General features: G+C 46.6%; 2 protein-coding genes across 2 annotated transcripts in view; one reads left to right on the forward strand and one right to left on the reverse strand.

Moving 5' to 3' along the window:
• DAP3 (death associated protein 3) overlaps positions 1 to 6,165 on the reverse strand; it is a 48,845-nt gene extending 42,680 nt beyond the window's left edge. The window contains exons 1-2 of the mRNA XM_060255165.1: positions 6,068 to 6,165; positions 2,186 to 2,232 (exon numbers count right to left, since the gene is read on the reverse strand). Of these exons, the coding sequence (XP_060111148.1) occupies positions 2,186 to 2,227 (42 nt within the window). The 5' untranslated portion in view covers positions 2,228 to 2,232; positions 6,068 to 6,165. The remainder of the gene's footprint in view (positions 1 to 2,185; positions 2,233 to 6,067) is intronic.
• A 9,066-nt stretch (positions 6,166 to 15,231) lies between these two features.
• The window catches only part of ASH1L (ASH1 like histone lysine methyltransferase), a 135,561-nt gene continuing 128,899 nt past the window's right edge, over positions 15,232 to 21,893 (forward strand). The window contains 1 exon segment of the mRNA XM_060255104.1: positions 15,232 to 15,367. The gene's annotated coding sequence lies outside the window, so the exon portion shown is untranslated.

The following is a 21,893-nucleotide window of genomic DNA, read 5'->3' on the forward strand; positions in this document are numbered from 1 at the left end:
ATTACAACTGTTAAGCAAAGCATAATTAACAACTGTGCTGTCTAGGGGTCATATACTTATTTACAAAGAGTTATAGTGATTAATATAAACATTAAATCTCTCCTTTCTAATCAATAAAACATAACTTTTTTTTGTATTTTTCAGGTACTTTACAATATTCTTTATCAGAGTTTTAAATATATTCGAAAGAAGAAAACTGACGCCCTATAAAGGCGTTTTTGCATAGTGGACCTTCTTGCTGGATGATGTGAGAAGCTAATTTATCAACCACTAGCACATCCCAAATCTTCAGGAGCCATTGTGACTGAGTAAGTTTAGAAGGGCTTTTCCATTTTGAAGCTATCAATAATTTGGCGGCCATTATGATGTGAACAGGCCAGATCCCTTTTTTGCAGAGCAAATTGGAACAGTCATTTAGTAGAACTAACTCTGGTTTTTTTTGGAATAGTAACTTTAGGTATATCATCAATAACAGATAACACATCGTCCCAAAACTGTCGGATTGCCGGGCAACTCGCCAGCAATGCCTGCAGTGGAGGGGCCAAATCCTCAAAGCCTCCACCTATGCTCCGCTGAGGTTCTAGACCTCTCATGAGAGGCTAGGTGGTCGTGGCCAGTGTTCCCTCTGAGCTGAGTTAGTGTGAGCTAGCTCACCATTTTTTAGCCTCCGGCTCACACATTTTTGTCTTAGCTCAGGAAGGACGGCCCCAGAGCACACTAATCGATGCAGCAGCTCACAACTTTAATGCCAGGAGCTCACAAAGCAGAATTTTGGCTCACAAGACTCCACCGCTTAGAGGGAGTATCGGTCATGGGATCTGCCAAGGTGGTGCTTTTGCAGGCTCCCGCCTCACGTCCAACCCTGCACGGATGTTTTGGCGGCTAGACAGATCCCATAATCGCTGCTGCCAGTCACAGGAGATGATACGGAGCCGATGTTCTGACTCAGCGCAAGGCCCCTAGGAAAAGGCCGTCTTTCATAGAGCACAACCAGGGTGAGGAATAAAGGGGCAAAAGCAATGCTTTACTCATGGCTGTTCTATTGCAGGGGTGGCCAAGCTATGGCTCAGGAGCCGCATGTGGCTCTTTCACACATGTTGTGTGGCTCTCAAAGCCCTCACCGCTCCGCCGGCCATCTTGGAGAGGGCATTTGTCTCTCGAAATCACTTTTCCAAGCCAAGCCAGCTGGCAGCTTGCAGAATGCATTTAAAGTTACAGTTGCTTTCTTTCCGCCTCCCTCCTCCATCTATTTTCCTTCCTTCCTTCCTTCCTTCCTTCCTTCCTTCCTTCCTTCCTTCCTTCCTTCCTTCCTGTCTTGCGGGTCTCAAGCGTCTGATGTTTATTCTAAAATGGCTCAAGGGGGTGGCGAAGCACCTGTAAATCCCTCTTATCTGCCTTCTTCGGTTCACTTGAGTGTTTGACCACTAATTGCTGATAAGACTGATTAAAATTCTGCTGTCCACTAGACGAACAGGAGCTGCTTATACAGACCTTGAGTTAACTCACAAACGCTGCCAACTTCCTGGATGTTTATTCTACTTGGCTCTTACGTTAAGCAAGTCTGGCCACCCCTGCTCTATTGCCTTGAACTCAGACGGTAGCTAAGGGCCAAGCATTCTCTGCTCTCAAAATCCTCTAATTAGAGCTTCCAGGGATTCAACTAGGACTTTCTGTACCTCTAGCGTATATGCTATTGCTAGGAGTTATGGGAACCACAAAGAAGGGCTAATGGTCCAGGGCCCGAGATGCACTTAAACTCTAAAAATAAGTGCACCTCCCTGTTTAAAAAACACCCGGAGCTGAGCAAGCCAGATAAGTGCGATCCTGAACCCACGAAATCCAGAGACAAAAAACAGCCCTTGAAGTCTCCAAGAGCTCGGCTGATTTCCCCAAAGCAAAAAAGAAAAAGCAATGATGTGGCAGAACCAAAGCCGCGCCTGGAATCCCTAAGCCCATAAGGTGGAGCTGTTTCTATTGGAATCTTCACTCCTCGGTAGTCATTTTAATTCTCTGGTTCAGCCACAGGCCTAGAAAGTGAGACTCCCTGTTTTGCCACAGGTGTGGAAAGGCTTGTTAGAATGTGTGCTTAGTCCAGGTGCAACTATCTGCCCCAGCTCTGCTAGGATGCATCCCCAGTAATGTATTTTTTCAGGGAGGGGAACCGGGAACGAAAGGAGATGCATACCTTGTGTCCCTGGCAAAGAAGCCTTCTCAGAGTCCGCAGCATCCTCCCTGCCAACGAAAACAGAATGCCTTGCCCAAAACGTTCTACAGAAGGTCATTTGTTTCATGTATTTATACTTTTTAAAGAAATAAATTCAAAGATACTGTCATGCCATCAGAGAAGAAACTCCAGAGGAGGAGGAGAGAAGAGTGTGGTTAAGGAATCTTACCTGAGCTTAGGGTATCCAACAGGCTGCAGGATCAATTCCCTTCCTAATAAGGGGATGTTAGGTGCAGGTACTGGCACCCGACCCAGCGTTCGTGTCAGGTGGTACTTATGCTAAGAGGCTGTGCCTAAGCAAGCTATCAAAGCAGGAATAGGAAACAGCAGCCACTGGGCTTCACTGGGACCTGGAGGTGCTGGAAATGGTTGCTACTCATAGAATCACAGAGTTGGAAGGGGCCATACAGGCCATCTAGTCCCACCCCCTGCTTAATGCAGGATCAGCCTACAGCATCCCTGACAAGTATTCATCCAGCCACTGCTTAAAGACTGCCAGTGAGGAGGAGCTCACCACCTCCCTTGGCTGCTGATTCCACCGGTGAACAACTCTTACCATGATCCCCCCCCCCACCTAATATCCAGTCGATACCTTCCCACCCCTAATTTAAACCCGTTCTTGCGAGTCCTCTCCCCTGCTGGCATCGGGAACAGCTCCCTGCCCTCCTCTGACAGCCCTTCAAGGACTTATAGAGAGCCATCATGTCCACCCCTCAACGTCCTCTTTTCCAAACCTCTCTCAGCCTTTCCTCAGAGGGCTTGGTCTTCAGGCCCCTGATCATCCTTGTTCCTTTCCTTTGTACCGGCTCCATTCTGTCTACATTCTTCTGGAAGTAAGGCCTCTAGAACTGCAGACACTACTCCAGGTGTGCCCTGACCAATGCATTGTACAGTAGAACTATGTACAGTAGAACTATGACAACTTGCAATCTGGTTGTTATGCCTCTGCTGATAAACCCCAAGATGGCATTTGCTTTTTTTGTCGCTGCATCACGCTGGTTGCTCATATTTAACTAATGGTCCGCCTGTACCCCAAGATACCGCCTGTACCCCAAGATACACACTGGTACCCAGAAGTGTATCCCCCATCCGGTATGTGTGTTTCTCATTTTTGTTACAGAGATATAGAATTCAGGACTTATCCTTGTATTAAATTGTATTGTGTTCACTTCCACCCACGTTTCCAGCATGTTCAGATCTTGCTGAATTCTATCTATCTCCGTCTTCTGGTGTATTCGCTGCTCCACCAATTTGGTGTCATCTGCAAATTTAATGAGTAGTCCCTCCACACCCTCATCCAGATCAAAATGTACTGGGCCCAAAACTGAATCCTGTGGCACCCCACCGGACACCTCCCTCCATTCAGTTGAAATGCCACTGACAACTACTCTTTGAGTGCAATTCTCCAACCAGTTCTCTATCCACCTAACTACTCTAGAGTCCAGACCACAGTCCTCTCGTTTACTCATCAGAACATCATGGGGGACCCTGTAAAACGCTTTACTGAAATCAAGGTAAACAACATGAACAGCATTCCCTTGATCCAGTAAGCTTGTCACTCAATCGAAGGAGGAAATGAGGCTGGTCTGGCAGGACCTGTTGGGGACAAATACTAAAAAGCCCCAAGACACTGAAGGGACGTGAGGATCTTTACATTGTTGTTTGCTTTATGTTCTGCCATTAAAGTAGCTCCGTACCACAGTGCCTTGTCTTGTTGGGTGATCTTCGACCACCCAAATCCTCTAGAAAGAACCTTTTCCTCAGGTAAGAAGACAGCCTGTGGCATAACAAAGTTTTGCACAAAGACCAAGGTAGCCAGCCTAAAACTTATACATTCAGATTTGACTAGATCAGGGGTGTCAAACATGTGGCTGGCGGGCTGAATCAGGCCCCCGGAGGGCTCCTTATCAGGCCCCCAAGCAATCAGGTGTCATCTGCTTCCTTCTCCCTCTCTTGCTTCCTTCTGCGTCTCAACTTGCTTTGTTCATTGCATGATTAAGTTCTTTGCAAGGCTTGCTCAATCGCACAGGATCTACAGAGCAAAACCTAGATTTTCTCTATTGGTTTAGGCTCCCCCCCCCACCTCCTGGTCCCCTGGGGAGGGAGGGAAAGAGCCAGAGCTTCCTTTGGTAAAGAGCTTGGGTGTTTTACTGGAGCCTTCATTATCAATGGAGGCCCAGATAACAGCCACTGCCAAGTCAGCATTCTTTCATCTGAAGCGGGCGAGGCAGTTGGCCCCTTTCCTAGAGCGCCGGGACCTAGCAACGGTGATCCATGCGACGGTCACCTCAAGATTGGACTACTGTAACGCCCTCTACATGGGGCTGCCTCTGTGCCGGAACCGGAGATTGCAGCTAGTGCAGAACGCGGCGGCCAGGCTGCTGCTTGGCCTCCCAAGATGGGAGCATATACGGCCGGGGCTGCGCGAACTGCACTGGCTGCCGATTGTATACCGGGTCCAGTACAAAGTGCTGGTGATTACCTTTAAAGCCCTATATGGCCGAGGACCGACCTACCTGAGGGACCGTCTCTCCCCGTATGAGCCCCAGAGAGCACTGAGGTCAGTAGGTAAAAACAGATTGACCACCCCTGGGCCAAAAGAAGTTAAACTTCGGACTACCTATGCACGGGCCTTCTCTACCGCGGCCCCTTCCTTGTGGAATCAACTCCCAGAGGAGGTGCGGGCCCTGCGGAACCTTGATCAGTTCCGCAGGGCCTGCAAGACCACCCTTTTCAAACAGGCATTCATGAACGGCTGACCAAGTCCACAGAGAAACATCAAAATGGTCCAGTCTGGAGATCCGCCATCATTCACAAACTGACAGGCATAGCGTCGATTAATAACGGTACTGTCAGATCTAACTTAATGTTTTTAGATTTAGTAACTGTTTTAACTAATGTATTAATTGGTTTGGGGTTAATTTAATGTTTTGTTAAATGTATTGTTGTTTTGCTGTTGTTAGCCGCCCTGAGCCTGCGTGGCGGGGGAGGGCGGGATATAAATAAAATTTTACTTTACTTACTTTACTTTACTTACTTTGCCCAGGTCCCTGGATCCCATGGGGAAAATACAAAAAAAGCACCTTTAAGACCAACATGTGCTAATGTTTTAAGCATGTTTTGTTTTAAGTTTTATTTTTAAAAAATCTTTAGTCGTGTTTGTCTGTGTCCTATAAAAAGTTTCTCTTTGCTACCTAATCTTAAATAGATACACTGTAAGAGTCAGTTTTGCAGTGATTAAGGTTCAGCTTTAGCTTGACGCAACAAAATCAGCAAGAGTCCTGTGACACCTCAGAGACTAAAGATCTATTGCAGCTTATGCTTCAGTGGCCATGAGAGCTCAGGCCACACGTTAAGTCTGTTAAATCCCTAATGTATCACAAAGCCTAGATTTAAGACATTTAATTCTATGGCCTTTGGGGGAATTCTCCCCATTCTGTCTTGCAAAAGAGGGGAAAACCCCCCTAAATTGTGAAGATCCGTGTCTCTTATCCTAGAATTCTAGAGGTAATCCTAAAGTGTTCTCTCACTCAACTCTGAAGTAGCATGCGTTCCCTGATCACCCTCTAATCCTAACACGGAAGATAAAGAAAGAGAAAGCTTCTCGGAAAAGTTCTTTCGTATAATCCCTTCTTCTACAGAAAGCTAAAAGTCACCTCCGTTTCTCGTGACCATGAACTTAATCATGCAATGAACACACTCCTAGCGCTAAAAGGAGTTTGAGAGTTAAATCCATGGGGCAAAAAAAAAAAAAATTAAAAAATTAAAACCAGACATCAAAGAAATACTTTGTTTGTCATGTAAAACTATTCCAATATATAGTTTTCAAAGCAGAGTACCAACCTCACAATAACAGGATATTCCGAACAGCCTTTGGTTAACGGGAGCTATAGATGGAAGGTATGGACGATGTCTATGTCAATATTTCCAGGTCTCTTCCTGACTGAACGAAATGGACAGAAATTAACTCAGTTTTGCCAAAAAGGAATGTTAAACGCATGACGCATCTGAATACCTCACATATAAATATACTTCCCTTTCACTTCAAACAGAATAACGCTTTCCAAAATGTATTTGTCTGATCCTGCAGGGCTCTTCTTATGTTTTTATTCCACTGAATAAAGCTCCCACCAATGAATCTTTTTTTAAAGGAATGACGAGAACCCCCATCACTTATCAAAACAGTAGGTTGCAATTTCCCTATGAAGAAAGGTTACAACGCTTGGGGCTCTTTAGCTTGGAGAAACGTCAACTGCGGGGTGACATGATAAGAGGTTTGCAAGATTATGCATGGGATGGAGAAGGCAGAAGAAAGAAGTACTTTTCTCCCTTTCTCACAACACAAGAACTCGTGGGCATTCCATGAAATTGCTGAGCAGTCAGGTTAGAACGGATAAAAGGAGGTACTTCTTCACCCAAAGGGTGATTAACATGTGGAATTCACTGCCACAGGAGGTGGTGGCGGCCACAAGCATAACCAGCTTCAAGAGGGGGTTAGATAAAAATATGGAGCAGAGGTCCATCAGTGGCTATTAGCCACAGTGTGTGTGTGTGTGTGTATATATATATATATATAAAAAAATTTTGGCCACTGTGTGACACAGAGTGCTGGACTGGATGGGCCACTGGCCTGATCCAACATGGCTTCGCTTATGTTCTTATGGCCACTACGTGACACAGAGTGTTGGACTGGATGGGCCATTGGCCTGATCCAACATGGCTTCTCTTATGTTCTTATGGCCACTGTGTGACACAGAGTGTTGGACTGGATGGGCCATTGGCCTGATCCAACATGGCTTCTCTTATGTTCTTATGGCCACTGTGTGACACAGAGTGTTGGACTGGAGGGGCCACTGGCCTGATCCAACATGGCTTCTCTTATGTTCTTATGGCCACTGTGTGACACAGAGTGTTGGACTGGAGGGGCCACTGGCCTGATCCAACATGGCTTCTCTTATGTTCTTATGGCCACTGTGTGACACAGAGTGTTGGACTGGAGGGGCCACTGGCCTGATCCAACATGGCTTCTCTTATGTTCTTATGGCCACTGTGTGACACAGAGTGTTGGACTGGATGGGCCATTGGCCTGATCCAACATGGCTTCTCTTATGTTCTTATGTTTGTTTTCTGAAGAACCCAGAACTTAGAGCTGGCATTCCCAAACCTTTCCTTCATCCTCGCTGAATTTTGTTTAGAGATGTAAAGCAGAATGCGGCAGTGCGATTGCTGACTGAATTGCCTGCATGGGCAAGCAGCCGGCCGATGCTGCACGGTCTACACTGGCTACCAATCGAGTACCGGATCCGCTTCAAGGTTTTAGCGCTGACATTTAAAGCCTTGCGCGGCCTGAGGGACAGTCATTATGATCAGCCAGTCAACATCTTCTGACCATCCCTGGCCCAAAGGACGTCCGTCTTGCCTTCACCAGGACCAGGCCTTGGCCCCGACCTGGTGAAATCAGCTCCCTATGGAGGTTCAGGCCCTACCGGATTTGTTGCCATTCCGGAGGGCCTGTAAGACGGAGCTGTTCTGCCAGGCCTATGGCAGAGGCAGGTGGGCGTCCTTATTTTATTACACCATCTAACTGGCCTCCCAGCATTGACCGCCATCTTGACGGCTAAAAGTCAGGCCAATACAGTTGACATCTTTTGGACACCTAAGCTGTGACACGTATGACCTAATTTGTGTGTCCCCACCGTCCATGCTGCCTTAAGTTAATTCTGAGCTAATGGCTTAACTGTTTTTATTTTTTAATCTGCGTTAATTGTTTGACTGTTCTATTGTTTATTTGATTGTTATATTATATTATATAATTTTTAATTGTTTCACCATGTTGGAATCCGCCCTGAGCCCACTGTGGGGAAGGGCAGAATATAAATTTACAGAAATAAATAAAAAAAAAATAAAATTCACAGAAATAAAGGACTGGAACCCCCTCTGAGGCGTCTACCTACCAATTTCTCTAATGGGAAAAACTGGAAAAATTGGGGGATTGAAAAGAAACTCCTGTGAGATATGCTTTCTTCTAGAATCTGCATACACGTCTTAAGGGAAGCATCTTCACACTCAAAATGTACAACGTTATAACGTCTGACAACCCTCAGTTTGTCCACTGGTGAAAGTGGGGAAAGGAGCTCCATGGCGCAGAGTGGTAAGCTGTAGTACTGCAGTCCAAGCTCTGCTCACGACCTGAGTTCCATCCTGGTGGAAGCTGGGTTCAAGCAACCAGCTCAAGTTTGACTCAGCCTTCCATCCTTCTTGAGGTCGGTAAAATGAGTACCAGCTTGCTGGGGGTAAAGCGTAGAGGACTGGGGAAGGCAATGGCAAACCAGTCTCATAAAAAGTCTGCCGAGAAGACATCGTGATGTGACATCACCCTATAGGTCAGTAATGACTCTGGGCTTGCACCTTTACTTTTTAAAAAGTGGGAAATGTTGAGAATCAATGAAAAATGCCTCATACAAGATATCTTCTTTTTTCGAGTGAGGAAAAAACCCTTGCCCGATAAAGCAGTTCACTCATTCTAAGTGAACAGCATAACAATGTTTTCGACCTTCAACTTTTACTTTTATTTTCTTGCCTCTCTGATGGCACAAATTAAAGATGCACACACTAGCGTAGGGGGCAGCAGTCCAAAATTCCTTCTCAAGTATGGGATATACCTGCAATTTCTCTTTTACTTTTCATACATACGCCAAATAGTATGACACAACAGAACAAATAGTACATGCCACCTAATAGTGCAATCCTAATGACACACCCTTCTAAGTCCACTGAAATCAATGGGCTCAGAGCTGAGCGACTCTGCTTAGGATTGCACTGTTAAGTCATAAATGATGCATTTCATGCCGTTCCATCAGTAGAAGCAGTTTAGATTTTATAGGAAAGCAAGTATTGTATATATTTCAAATGTCCCCTTACCACTCTGCGCCGTGGGGCTCCTTTCCCCACTTTTACCAGTGGACAAACTGAGGCTTCTCAAACGTTATAAGGTTGTACGTTTTGAGTGTGAAGATGCTTCCCTTAAGATGTGTTTGCAGATCTAATTTCTCAAAATTTTACATCTCTAGTCCTGTTGATCAAAAACTAACCAAAATGTTCAAACTGACCGCAACCAGGCACTGATTAAAATAGCAAGAAACATCTGTTAACAAATTAATCTTTCAGCTTCCCAGTTCTGCTTTTTGCCGAAAAGAACCATGTAACTTAAAGCTCGCGTTAACCTACTATTGCTCCGTTGGTATACCATTCAGAGAGTGTAGGAGTAAGACGTTCATAGGAATCAACCCCATACCTACTTAAACCTGGCTGCTCAAGCAGGGAAGTCTTATAGCACTCCAGGAAAATATTCACATTCTGATTCCAGTGGCCTGCTACAAGCTGGGAGATCCAGACCTGTAATCATAGGGCTACTGTGAGAAATGCCTTCATATGCCCTTGCTGTTAGTGCAAAAGTGACACTAAAGGAGAAACTTTCAGCTGATCTTCAGAATTGTGATTAAACATATATATAAAGGATACACACCTTGCCCTGACCTGAATAGCCCAGGCAAGTGTGATCTTGTTAGATCTCAGAAGCTAAACAGGGTTGACTGTGGTTAGTACTTGGATAGGAGACTTCCTTGGAATACCCAGTTGAGAGGACAGGGGCAGGCTCTATTCAGCCACCTCTTTGAAAATCATCCAGTAGGGGTCAGTCACCAGAAATCGATATGACTTCCAGGTACACACACACATAAATATACAAAAAATACCCCCCCAAAAGTACACATATCTTGAAGATTACCACATAAGCTAGGATTCCCTCCTCTTTTTTGGAAAAAAGTATACACGATTCTAAAATGAAGAATGTTCCACAAACAAGCCAGACCTACAGATTGCATGGCAAAGTAGAGCCTTTTCCTGGTTATTCTTGGTATTGTGCCTCATTCACAAAGGGTTTTGGAATTTAAACTGAGCAGTCATTGAGGAAATCTTGACCCCTTGCCTGGAATTAAAGACGGCATTGGCTAACACTCCACAAACACAAACACTAATGGAGGAAAATATGACCAAATATTCAGCTCTAGAATAGTACCACTACATAGCCCATGGATAAAAGGCTGGAATAGGACCAGAGACACCATTAAGTTCAACGACTTACTTTGGGGCAATCACTCTCACGCCAACCTATGTCACAGGATTGCTGTGAGGACAAAAAGAAAAATATTTGGTACACTAACTTGAGCCCCGTGGAGCACGAGCAGACTGGGAAGTGCAAATGGCCCTGGGAAAAGCCAAACAGAATGGCCCCAGTGATGCTGCAAGCCAGCGCTGCAGAGGTCACCCAGCTCAGCAGTACAAACAAAGGGCATTAGCTCACCCCATTGCTTCCTCCTGAAAACCGGCAGCAGCGTGTGAAGAGACAATTGGTGAACGCCAATGACTGCGGCTGATGAAAGGTCTGAGCCAAGAGGCCCCTGACATTCTCACAGATGTTGCTAGAGCCTGGTTATGCTTGCGACTGGCTGCAAGCGGCCCTCTAGGACAGTGGCCCACTGGGAAATTCTCTTGTAAGTTAAATGACCAGTCCATGCGTGCCATGAAGAAAGTTTTTGGGGGATCTAATACATATTATTAATGCACTTTAAGCACCAAAGAATAACAGTTTTTCCCACTCTCTCAAAGAAAAATTCAGCTTCCCTGTCCATCAGACAAAACCGCTGCAAATTGCTTAAGAAGGAATGGCATTTGCCATTATTTGCATAGGGCAAGATTTGAAGGTCTTGGGTTTGGACCTGCATATCTCCAAGACGGTCTCTCCCCTCATGCACCACTATGACAGCTTTGCTCACTCGAGCAAAGTCTTTTGCAGGTGCCGATCTGCAAATGGGCAAAACCAACAACTTTCCATTCACATACCTTCTCCACTGTGGCCCCCACCTCGTGGAATGGCCCACCTGAGGAACATAACAACATAAGAGAAGCCATGTTGGATCAGGCCAATGGCCCATCCAGTCCAACACTGTCACACAGTGGCCAAAAACCCCTCAAGGCTCCTGCTCTCCTTACTTTCTACAAACTACAAAAAACTGAATTATCCAAGAGCGCATTTCTGCATAGACAAGAGAGCTGCACTGTACTAAAGGATTCACAAAGTTACTTGGACAAATTATTAGGGACTGTGGTCTATAAGACTGTGCATAGCTTGCTGAAACTAGGATCTTGCTATGGAACTTTGCATCATTTAATGCATCATGTTAACTGTGCTTCAGTTCTGTTTTTTGACTTCTACTTGGTTTCCAACCCCAGTTCCTATTGTGTTGTTCAATGAATGTCCTATCCCGTTCATTGTATTGACTTCCTCTATGTGACTTGCTTTAAGTGCAAGACAGAAAGGTGAACAATAAATGTTATATCTATATAAATATGAATATATATATGTGTGTGTGTGTGAATGTACACATATGTATAAATGATACTAAATTGGGAGGGGTTGTAAACACAGAAGACGACAGAAACAGGATACAGGATGACCTTGACAGGCTGGAAAACTGGGCTAAAATCAATAAAATGAATTTTAGCAGGGACAAATGTAAAGTTCTGCATTTAGGTAGGAAAAATCCAATGCATGGTTATAGGATGGGGGAGACTTGTCTTAGCAGTAGTATGTGTGAAAAGGATCTAGGGGTCTTAGTGGATCATACGCTGAACATGAGTCAACAGTGTGATGCAGTGGCTAAAAATGCAAATGCAATTTTGGGCTGTATCAACAGAAGTATAGTGTCCAGATCACATGATGTGATGGTATCGCTTTACTCTGCTCTGGTAAGACCTCACATGGAGTATTGTGTTCAGTTTTGGGCTCCACATTTTAAGAAGGATATAGACAAGCTGGAATGGGTCCAGAGGAGGGCGATGAAGATGGTGAAGGGTCTGGAGACCAAGTCCGATGAGGAAAGGTTGAAGGAGCTGGGGGTGTTTAGCCTGGAGAGGAGGCGGCTGAGAGGTGATATGATCACCATCTTCAAGTACTTGAAGGGCTGTCCTATAGAGGATGGTGTGGAATTGTTTTCTGTGGCCCCAGAAGGTAGGACCAGAACCAATGGGTTGAAATTAAATCCAAAGAGTTTCTGGCTCAACATTAAGAAGAACTTCCTGACCGTTAGAGCGATTCCTCAGTGGAACAGGCTTCCTCGGGAGGTGGTGGGCTCTCCTTCCTTGGAAGTTTTTAAACAGAGGCTAGATGGCCATCTGACAGCAATGAAGATCCTGTGAATTTAGGTGGAGGTTTTTGTGAGTTTGCTGCATTGTGCAGGGGGTTGGGCTAGATGACCCTAGAAGTCCCTTCCAACTCTATGACTGATATAGATTTTATATATATATATATATATATCAATCTATCTATAATCTATTTATTTATTATTTATTACTTTAAATTTCTATCCTCCCTCTCCGCAAGCGGACTCAGGGTGGCTGACAACATTCATATTCACAAGTTAAAACCAATAAAAACCAATAAAACATAATTACAATTTAAGATTTTAAAAATATTTTGTGGTGCTGTATCACTACAATATAGGCGAGATCTTCTTTTCTGATGGTGATCACCTAATACTCTATATAATGTCGGGTGGCAGTTCTCTCCCGGCTAGATATCAAAGGCATGTCGGAACAGTTCGATCTTACAGGCCCTGTGGAAAGTGGAAAGATCCTGCAGGGCCCTTATGGCCTCCGGGAGAGCATTCCAAAATTCTGGTGCTGCCACCGAGAAGGCCCTAGCTCACGTCGAACACAACCTAGCCTCCTTTGGTCCAGGGATGGACAATAGTTTCTTGTCCCTGAACGCAGTGCTCTCTGGGGAACATGTGGAGAAAGTCAGTCCCGCAGATAGACAGGCCCCTGACCATAAAGGGCTTTAAAGGTTAATACCAACAACTTGAAACGGACTCGGAACACAATAGGTAGCCAGTGCAGCTCTTTCAGCACTGGCCAAATGTGCTCCCATTGGGGGAGCCCCATTAACAGCCGTACCGCAGCGTTCTGCACTAGCTGTAGTTTCCAAGTCAGCGTCAAGGGTAGCCCCATGTAGAGAGCATTACAGTGATCTATTTTTTAGGTGACCGTAGCATGGATCACCATTGCTAAGTCATCATGCTCCATGAAAGGGGCCAACTGCTGCACCCGCTGAAGATAATCTATACCTATCTATAATCTACGTATACCTACCTAAGATGCTCAGAAAGACAATCTGGCTTGACAGTGCGATTTAAATATAATTAAACTGGAATGATATATGGAGAAACCTGCCCAGGCGCTCAGGTGGCAGGAAAGGTGAGATAAATATATTAGCAATATGAACAGTAAATGTGAATATATATTAGTCGCTGAAGAATGTCGTCATCTTCTCTCCAAAGCAAAGCACTGTTACTGCGATAGGTCAGACAAAAACAATGCAAGTTATTTTGGTGACAAAAGTTGCTGTCTGAATTTCTGCCTTCCAGGACCTCAGACCTGGTTCCAGCACCCAAGCCACATGGGGGCTGCTGAACAGCATTGTCAGGGGTGAAATTCTAGCATATGAGGCCACACACCCCTGATATAGCCAATCCTCCTGGAGCTTACAAGGCTCTCTTTTGCAAGCTCTTGGAGGACTGGCTACATCAGAGGTGTGTGGCCTAATATGCAAAGGAGCTCCTGTTAGAATTCAACCCCTGAGCTTCGTGATCATGTGCAGGGCTTTTTTGTAGCCCTGTACTAAGAGCTCTACAAGGTCCAGGAGGACTGGCTACATCAAGGGGGTGTGGCCTAATATGCAAAGGAGTTTCTGCTACAAAGAAGCCCTGTCATGTGACAGGAGGAGCCAGAACCAGAGTGATGGATAGCCTAACTGGTGTCAAAGCAAGGACTACGGACGGCAGAGCAAGAGAGAAAAGATGATACGCGAACGAGAGGAAGAGAAGGGGTGTGGGATGCCAGGCTCCAGGCAGGACCTGGAGATCCCCTGGAATAAAGGTGTCTCTCCAGACGACAGGGATCAGTTCCCCTGGAGAAAATGGCTGCTTTGAAGGGTGGACTCTATGGCATTATATCCCACTGAGGTCCTTGTCCTCCATCCCCAAATCGCCAGGAGTTTTCCCACCTGGATCTGGCAACTTTAGAGGAGAGAAAGAGAAGAAAAAACAAAACCGATCCAGAGTCTTACCAGGAAAATAAACAAACCATATATGAGGAGGGGAAAAAAAAAAACATTCCCGGGTCGGCCAACCGACCTCGCCTTTTAAAACTCACCTCAACGGACTCACACTTTTCTCTTCATGGACGCCGCCATATTTATTGCTTCGCCACCGCGGGGGGAAAGGAAAAGACGATACCGATGATGTCATCCTGTATGGGTTACGGGTGCCGCGATGGGTCACGCTTCCCTTTTCCCTCCCCGCACGCTCGCCGCCGCCTACCCGCCCAGAGCGCGTTGACATGACGGACGGACTGGGTGGCTGCGCGCGCACTCCCTCCCTCCCTCTCTCACGCACGCGCCTCCCCTTCCCCGCAAGCCGCTGTGAGGAAAAACAGGCGAAGGTCGAACGACTGGGGTGGAGGTGGGAGGAGAGAGAAGGGGGTGGAGCCCAAACAAAGTGAGTGACAGGAAAAAGAGCGCGCGCAATACCCAAAGAAACGCCTCGGCCCTGCCGTGTGTCTTATGCTCTGCGCGAGGGCTTCTGTGGGCGTGGCCGAGCCAAAGGAAAGCGGCCGGGGGTATAGAGAGAGGGGGCGTGGCCAAGGCGCGCGAGCGAGAGGGGGCGGGGTCCGAGGCGCCCGCTCGCGCCGAGGGGCGGAGGGAGGCGAGGAGCGCTGCTGCTGCTGAGGCTGCTGCTGCCGCCGCCGTCGTCGTTGCTGCCGCCGCTTCCGCCGCCATTTTGGATCCGCGGCCGCCTTCCAGCGCAACGCCGAGGGGGAGGGCGAGCCTCGCCGCGCCTTCCCTGCCACCCTCCGCCTCAGACGCGCACCCTTTTCCCGGCTCGTCGCCCCCCCCCCCCCTCACCCGCCAACGCCGAACAGCGCCTTGTCCGCCCGCCCGCCCGCCACTCAAGCAGGGCGGGTGGCGGGGCCTTGGGAAGGATGAGGCGCCGCGGAGGAGCCCGAGCCGGGCCTCGCTGTGATACGGTGAGGGAGAGAGGCCGGGGTGGGCTGGGGGGACGGGACGGGGAGATCCGCCCATGACAGCCGGGCAGGCCTTGGCGTGTGAGGACAAAATGGGGGGGGGGAGTCTTGACAGAACCCCCCTCCCCAAAATGGGGGGAGAAAGGAGGGAAGAGCCTCGTTCTTGCAGCTGGGGGGCGTGTGTGGGGTGGGAGGGGAGCCTGACCATCGGGCCTTTGCACGGGAATCCTTAGGGCAGCGTGCAAGAGCCTTTGGCTAGGTGCTGGGAATCCTCGCAGCTTGTGTGTGTCCCCCCCCCCCCTTTGCGAGGGTGTGTGTCTATGGTGCGTATGTGGAATCCTTGCAGTCTCTTTTGCTCCCCTCCCACCCCTGTTTTGCTGATGGATCTCTCTCAGGCTTTGCTTTTTTTTTAAGGTGGGTTTGTTATTTTCTCGCACGCGCGCTGCACTGGGAGGGGGGGGGAATTCCTAGCAGGTTTGATGCCAGAGAATCTGGAAGGGATTGGCATCGAAGCTGTAGGGATCCCGGAGTCTCGCTTTAGGGATAAGACGGTGCGTGCGTGTATATGTGTGCGGAGGGGTGGGAAATCCTTTTAGCATGATGCACGTACGGAATTTTTGCAACCTTTCTGTGCCCGGCGAGAGCGGAGCGGTTTGCAACAGGGCCGCTGTTCTGAGGCAAAGGGTTGATGTTTGCACACAAGGTTCTCCCCGTGCATTGATGTGTGGTGGGTAGACTGGCTCTCCCAGGGAGATGCTGGATTCCGGGATGGGTGTGCACGAATGGGTGTCCGCGTGCGTGTACGTAGACTTCTTGGCAGAATCTTGGGTGGGCTGGGAGCAGAAGGGGAATCCCGCTGGGTGGGTCGGCGGGGGTCTAAAGATGGCAGTTCTGCACTTGAGCACGCATGGCCTCCTCAATATCTCATCTCTGATTATGTGGCTGGAATCTTTAAGGGCAGGGAAAGATGATGTTGACTTGTAGGAAAGATAGTGTGGTATGTCTCTTACTGGTCCATGAGTCTGTTTCTGTGTTAGATGTCCATGAAAGAGCTCCTGGTACTGACAGCTGCAGCAAATATGTCAGATTTTCTGCTGGAATGTATTTTTTTATAGGACATAGCATACTGTTTGATGGTTTGTTTTTTATGTGTGCGCACGCACGTGGTTGTGTGCTTTTTTTGCATATACAAGCGTTGGGGAAATCCACAGCCAATCAGTGCATCTTGCACACTAATTTGTTGTGTTTGGAGTGACCCTCAGGTCTTGAGGAGGGGTTCTTGACAGCTAGGCCACACGGTTAGAGCTGCAGGCAAGGGAGTGGAGCTCTCTGACAAACTTTTTGAGCAAATCTGGTATTTCCATCAGAACTGCTACCACAATCTGGTAGGCTGGAAGAGTCTGACCCTGAAACCATCTCTCAGTACATAGTCTGACTTCCTCAGAACTTCTTGCTGTGTGGCTTTTAGAATCCCTTAGTCGTCCTCCTTGAATGTAAGCCAAGAGATACATAGCTGCACGTGGGTATGTTCTTCCCCATTGCTTCTCCCTACACGCATTTTTCTTTCTTATCTGTCAAAATTTAGAGCTTTTTGACAGATGCTTGTTTATGCTACTGTGTAAGAAATAAATTTGTGAAAGGAGGGCTGTTCTAATTTCTTTGCAGCCGTTGGAGGGGCTTTTCAGTCCACGTGCTGATCCTGTTTAATTCCAGGGTGTTAATGGACCTGGTTTGTGCTTGTTCTTGAAGAGCTCTGTTGCTGATTCCTCGGTTTCCACTTGATACCTGCATTTGCGCTACATGGGTGTTTCTCAGTTATTAAGTTTTCCTTTTGCTACTCTTTATCTTTTTATCAATTAACTTGCAAGATAACTTTTATGTGGGGCTGGAGCTGCTTAACAGCCACAATACTCTCCGCTCTCCAGCTCACCTTTCAGAATTTGGTTGCAGATTTTCAGGGTGTCACCTCTCCATGCATAGGAAATGCTACTGCAGCTCTGCTTCCAAGACTTGGCAGATGTATGTGTTAAGTTACAGTATGCCTTCATCGTACTTGCAGTTTAGTTTTCTTTTAGACATCTCAAGCGCTTCTTTCCCGACTGATCAGATTCACATCTCCTTAATAGTCACCCTTGCTATAGGATTATAGATATTATAGCATTGGAAAAAGTTCAGAAAAGGGCAACTAGAATGATTAATGGGTTGGAACATTTTCCCTATGAAGAAAGGTTAAAATGCTTGGGGCTCTTTAGCTTGGAGATACGTTGACTGAGAGGTGACATGATAGAGGTTTACAAAGTCATGCATGGGATAGAGAAGGTAGAGAAAGAAGTGCTTTTCTTCTTTTCTCACAGTACAAGAACTCGTGGACACTCAATGAAATTGCTGAGCAGTCAGGTTAGAATGCATAAAAGGATAAAAGTCCTTCTTCACCCAAAGGGTGATTAACACATGGAATTCACTGCTGCAACAGATGGTGGCAGCTACAAGCATAGACTGCTTCAAGAGGAGATTGGAGAAGCATATGGAATGGATAAGCATATGGAGCAGAGGTCCATCAGGGGCTATTAGCTACAGCGTCTTGCTGGAACTCTCTGTTTGGGGGAGTGATGCTCTGTATTCTTGGTGTTTGGGGGCAGAGTGGGGGGGGCGTTTCTTGTGTCCTGGCTTCACTGATGGCATCTGGGGGTTTTTTGGCCACTGTGTGACACAGAGTGTTGGAGTGGATGGGCCATTGGCCTGATCCAGCATGGCTTCTCTTATGTTCTTATTGGCGACCACACCAGTCTTTGGGCCTTATGTAGTAGCATGGTCTTGGCAGAACTATAATCTGGTCTCATGGGGCCACTGTCTATGTGACTGGTGTTTTGATGTATGAATATATAGCATGCCTTTGGAGGGACACAGTCCAGTAGCTGAGCATCAGCTTTGACACATGATATTCAGTCCCAGGTGCGTCTAGTTTTCAAAAAAGGTCTTTGATTTCTTCTTGGGAGTGTTAGAGCTGCAGTCTGTGGCATCTCCAGTGAAAGTATCTCGGGAGGGACAGCTGTTCCAGCAGCCCTCTCTCTGCTTGCTGTTCAGGGTAGACAGCATTGCCTAAATGAGGTGGATTCACACACGTTAGAACATGGGAAAGCTGTTGTGTGCCTCTTTTTCTGTGCAGGGTTGTGCAACACCCAGGCTTCTGCGTATGATGGTGTGTGTGGAGCTGGTATTGGGAACGTTTGCTCTTTCCTCCAAGAAATTTGGGGTGGCATAGGTGAAGTTACTCAGCATCTTAGTATAGAAATCTAGGATAAGGGACAGGAATATGGTGACAGAGAAGGAGTTTGAACTCTGTTCAAAGGCAGTTCTCTGTTTAACACAGTGGCTTTTTAGCTCATTGTTGGATGGAACCCAGGGAAGACCAGGTTTCTATGAGAGGCAGGCAATGGCAAACCACCTCTTTTTATTTCTTGCCTAGAAAATCCTATGGGGTCACCATCAATGAACATATGAAGCTGCCTTATACTGAATCAGACCTTTGGTCCATCAAAGTCAGTATTGTCTTCTCAGACTGGCAGCGGCTCTCCAAGGATCTCGAGGTTTTTCACACCTATTTGCCTGGACCCTTTTTAGTTGGAGATGCCAGGGATTGAATCTGGATGTTTCCTCTAAGCTGCAGAGTCTTGTAGAGTCTGCAGAGTCTTAAGAGCCAGTTTGGTGTAGTGGTTAAGTGCGCAGACTCTCATCTGGGAGAACCGGGGTTTGATTCCCCACTCCTGCACTTGCAGCTGCTGGAATGGCCTTGGATCAGCCATAGCTCTCGCCAGAGTTGTCCTTGAAAGGGGCGGCTGCTGTAAGAGCTCTCTTAGCCCCACCTACCTCACAGGGTGTCTGTTGTGTGTGTGTGGCGGGGGGAGGTAAAGGAGATTGTGACTACTCTGAGATTCAGAGTATAGGGCAGGATATAAATTTGGGATAGGTATTTGTGGGTTTCCTGCATTGTGCAGGGGGTTGGACTGGAGGTCCCGTCCAACTCTGTGATTCCAATATCTTCTTGTGAGCAAAAATTCTACTTTGTGAGTTGCTGGCCTTAAAGTTGTGAGCTGCTGCATAAATTATTGTGCTCTGGGGTCATCCTTCCTGAGCTAAGACAAAAGTGTGTGAGCTGGAGGCTAAAAATCTGCAAACCTAGCTCATGCTAACTCAGCTTAGAGGGAACACTGGTCACCATAGGTCAGCTGTAACTGGTCGGTATTTACACACACATTTCTCATCTTAATTTATTTTGAATATTTATATTCTCTCCCTTGTATATCCTGTTCTGAATATTTATATTTCCAAGCATCACAATAACCCACCCAAGGTTGGAAGGTGCAGAGGAGCACAACTGGATGGAGACTACGATTTAGCACTATTTGGTTTCCTTTTCATTCTGCATGACAGAGTTAAGCTTGCCTGTTCCTGTGTTAGTGGTAGAAAAGATTTCACCTCTGCTTCACTTGAGGCTGACATGGCAACAGCTGTCTCTTCTAACTTGTGTTGGCATTCCTACGGGAAATCCCAAGGGGAGGGGGAATTACCGGAATTGTCCAGGAAAGCTGCTGATTGGAAGAACTGCATTTTGGAGGGAAAGTTCTACCACAGATTTGCATTTTTGGAGGAAGTGGCTCCAAGCGGAGAGCTCCTTATTCCAAGTTTATAATGAGCTGGTTGGTTTGGAATGAAAAGGTCCCCAAATCCTCAGCTGTTTGTCTTTATGAAACAAGATCGGTAAAAAAGTTATATTTTTAGGTGACCTTAGATGCTGCTGCTCTGGTACCAGGTGTTGTTTGAGGCTGAGAGAGTTTTGAATGACAGATGGGCTCCCATGACACATCTTTCGCTCTTGATTTGAGCCGACAGGGAAATACCCAGGATTCGTGATGTTGGCCCAGGGCTGCAAAACTGAAACATCATTATACGCTATATTAGAACTCTTGAACTGAACGCAGCATTTGCAGACAAATCAACCAGAGTTGCTGCTGATTATTTTGTTAGCTTGCCTGTCCTTGCAGGCTTACGTAAGATTTCTGACACATCAGCCTGGAAAGAAAAAAAAATTATTTTCCAGTTTATAAGACTTTTCTTGGCTGGTTGCTTGGAGGTGGTATTTTGCCATAAGAGACTGGGTGAGTGGTTGTTGATGGTTGTCCCTCATGTGCAGTTTTCCTTCTCCATTTTTTTTTGTCTGCACAAGTATGGAAAGCTATGAGCTGCAAAGTTCTCAGGTGCCTGGCCGCTTGGGGACTTAGAAATTTGTTGGTAGCTCTTAGGAAATTGAAGCATTTGGCTCTGTGCAGGGTCAGTAATTAAAAATATCTTTCCAGAAAGCTCAGGAAGAGGCAGTAGCTATCAGATAAAGGAGGGAGGAAAGGGACAGCTGTCTGAAACGTAAAAGCTGCTAGGGGCAAAAGCAGCAGAAGAAAGAATGCAAGGGGCAGCAGGATCTATCATTGGGGGAAGTAGCCAAGAGAGGATTTTCTTAAGTTGGAGAAGAGAAAGCGGCATTGACTTGCGGCTCTTTAATCTTGGCGTGAGTCCTTAAGGCCTTATTTGATGCTCTCCCTCACCTGGTGAGAGACGATGCTGTAGAAAAGACCACTAGAGAGCATCCGTGAGACTTTGTGCATCAGAACCCAGTATGGATGAAGGAAGGAGGGCTGCCCTAGAAGCTTAGCAAGAAGAGCCACTATGGAAACACTTGGAAAATATTGCTGCAATTACACTGTGATTGTGTTGCCAGCCGTGCTTGTAACTAAAAAAGAAAAAAAAATCTGTCTGGTGAATGAGATTGACAGCTGCCTAAATAAAATTAAACTTTGGATGGGGAGAGAGACGAAAAACAGGGTAATTTTAGTCAGACATGCAAAAGCACAAGATAATAGTATAATGTGGAAGAACCCAGTAGTCATAAATAGCACAGAAGCCTGTTCCCTCCAGATTTCTGCTGGCATTTTTCTTCCGTTCTCTAAAACCATGAGGACAAGGAACAAGCCTTTTTTGAAAAACACCTCTTTGTAATGGTAGATTCAGTAGTTGGCTGGTTCCATCAATATCCATTTCAGTTCCTGCACATACATAAAGCTTCCCTCTCTCCCTTGGGGGCTTCCCCATTTAGTCTAGTGGAAAGGGAAATTGTGTACATGCATCTGTTTGCCATGGAGGACTTTCTAACCCCAAAATGAATGGAGCCGAGTATACATGCAGGAACCTGATTGGGGCAGTGTGCCCTCACTTGAACTTTATTTAATTTGTACCCTGCCGTTCTCCGCAATGGGGAATCAAGGCGGCTTACATCATTCTCCTCATCTCCATTTTATCCTCCCAGCAACCCTGTGAGGTATATGAGGCTGAGAGACTGTGACTGGCCCTAGGTCACCCAGCAAGCTTCCATGGGATGAGTGTGGCATCGAACCTAGTTCTCCCTGCAACCGTGTCAGTTGCTACATGCCAGGTCCCAAAGGTGAATAAGAATGGCCTCCATGAGATCAGTCAGATCATC

Source organism: Heteronotia binoei, chromosome 1, assembly GCF_032191835.1.
Source record: "Heteronotia binoei isolate CCM8104 ecotype False Entrance Well chromosome 1, APGP_CSIRO_Hbin_v1, whole genome shotgun sequence".
Taxonomy (NCBI): domain Eukaryota; kingdom Metazoa; phylum Chordata; class Lepidosauria; order Squamata; family Gekkonidae; genus Heteronotia; species Heteronotia binoei.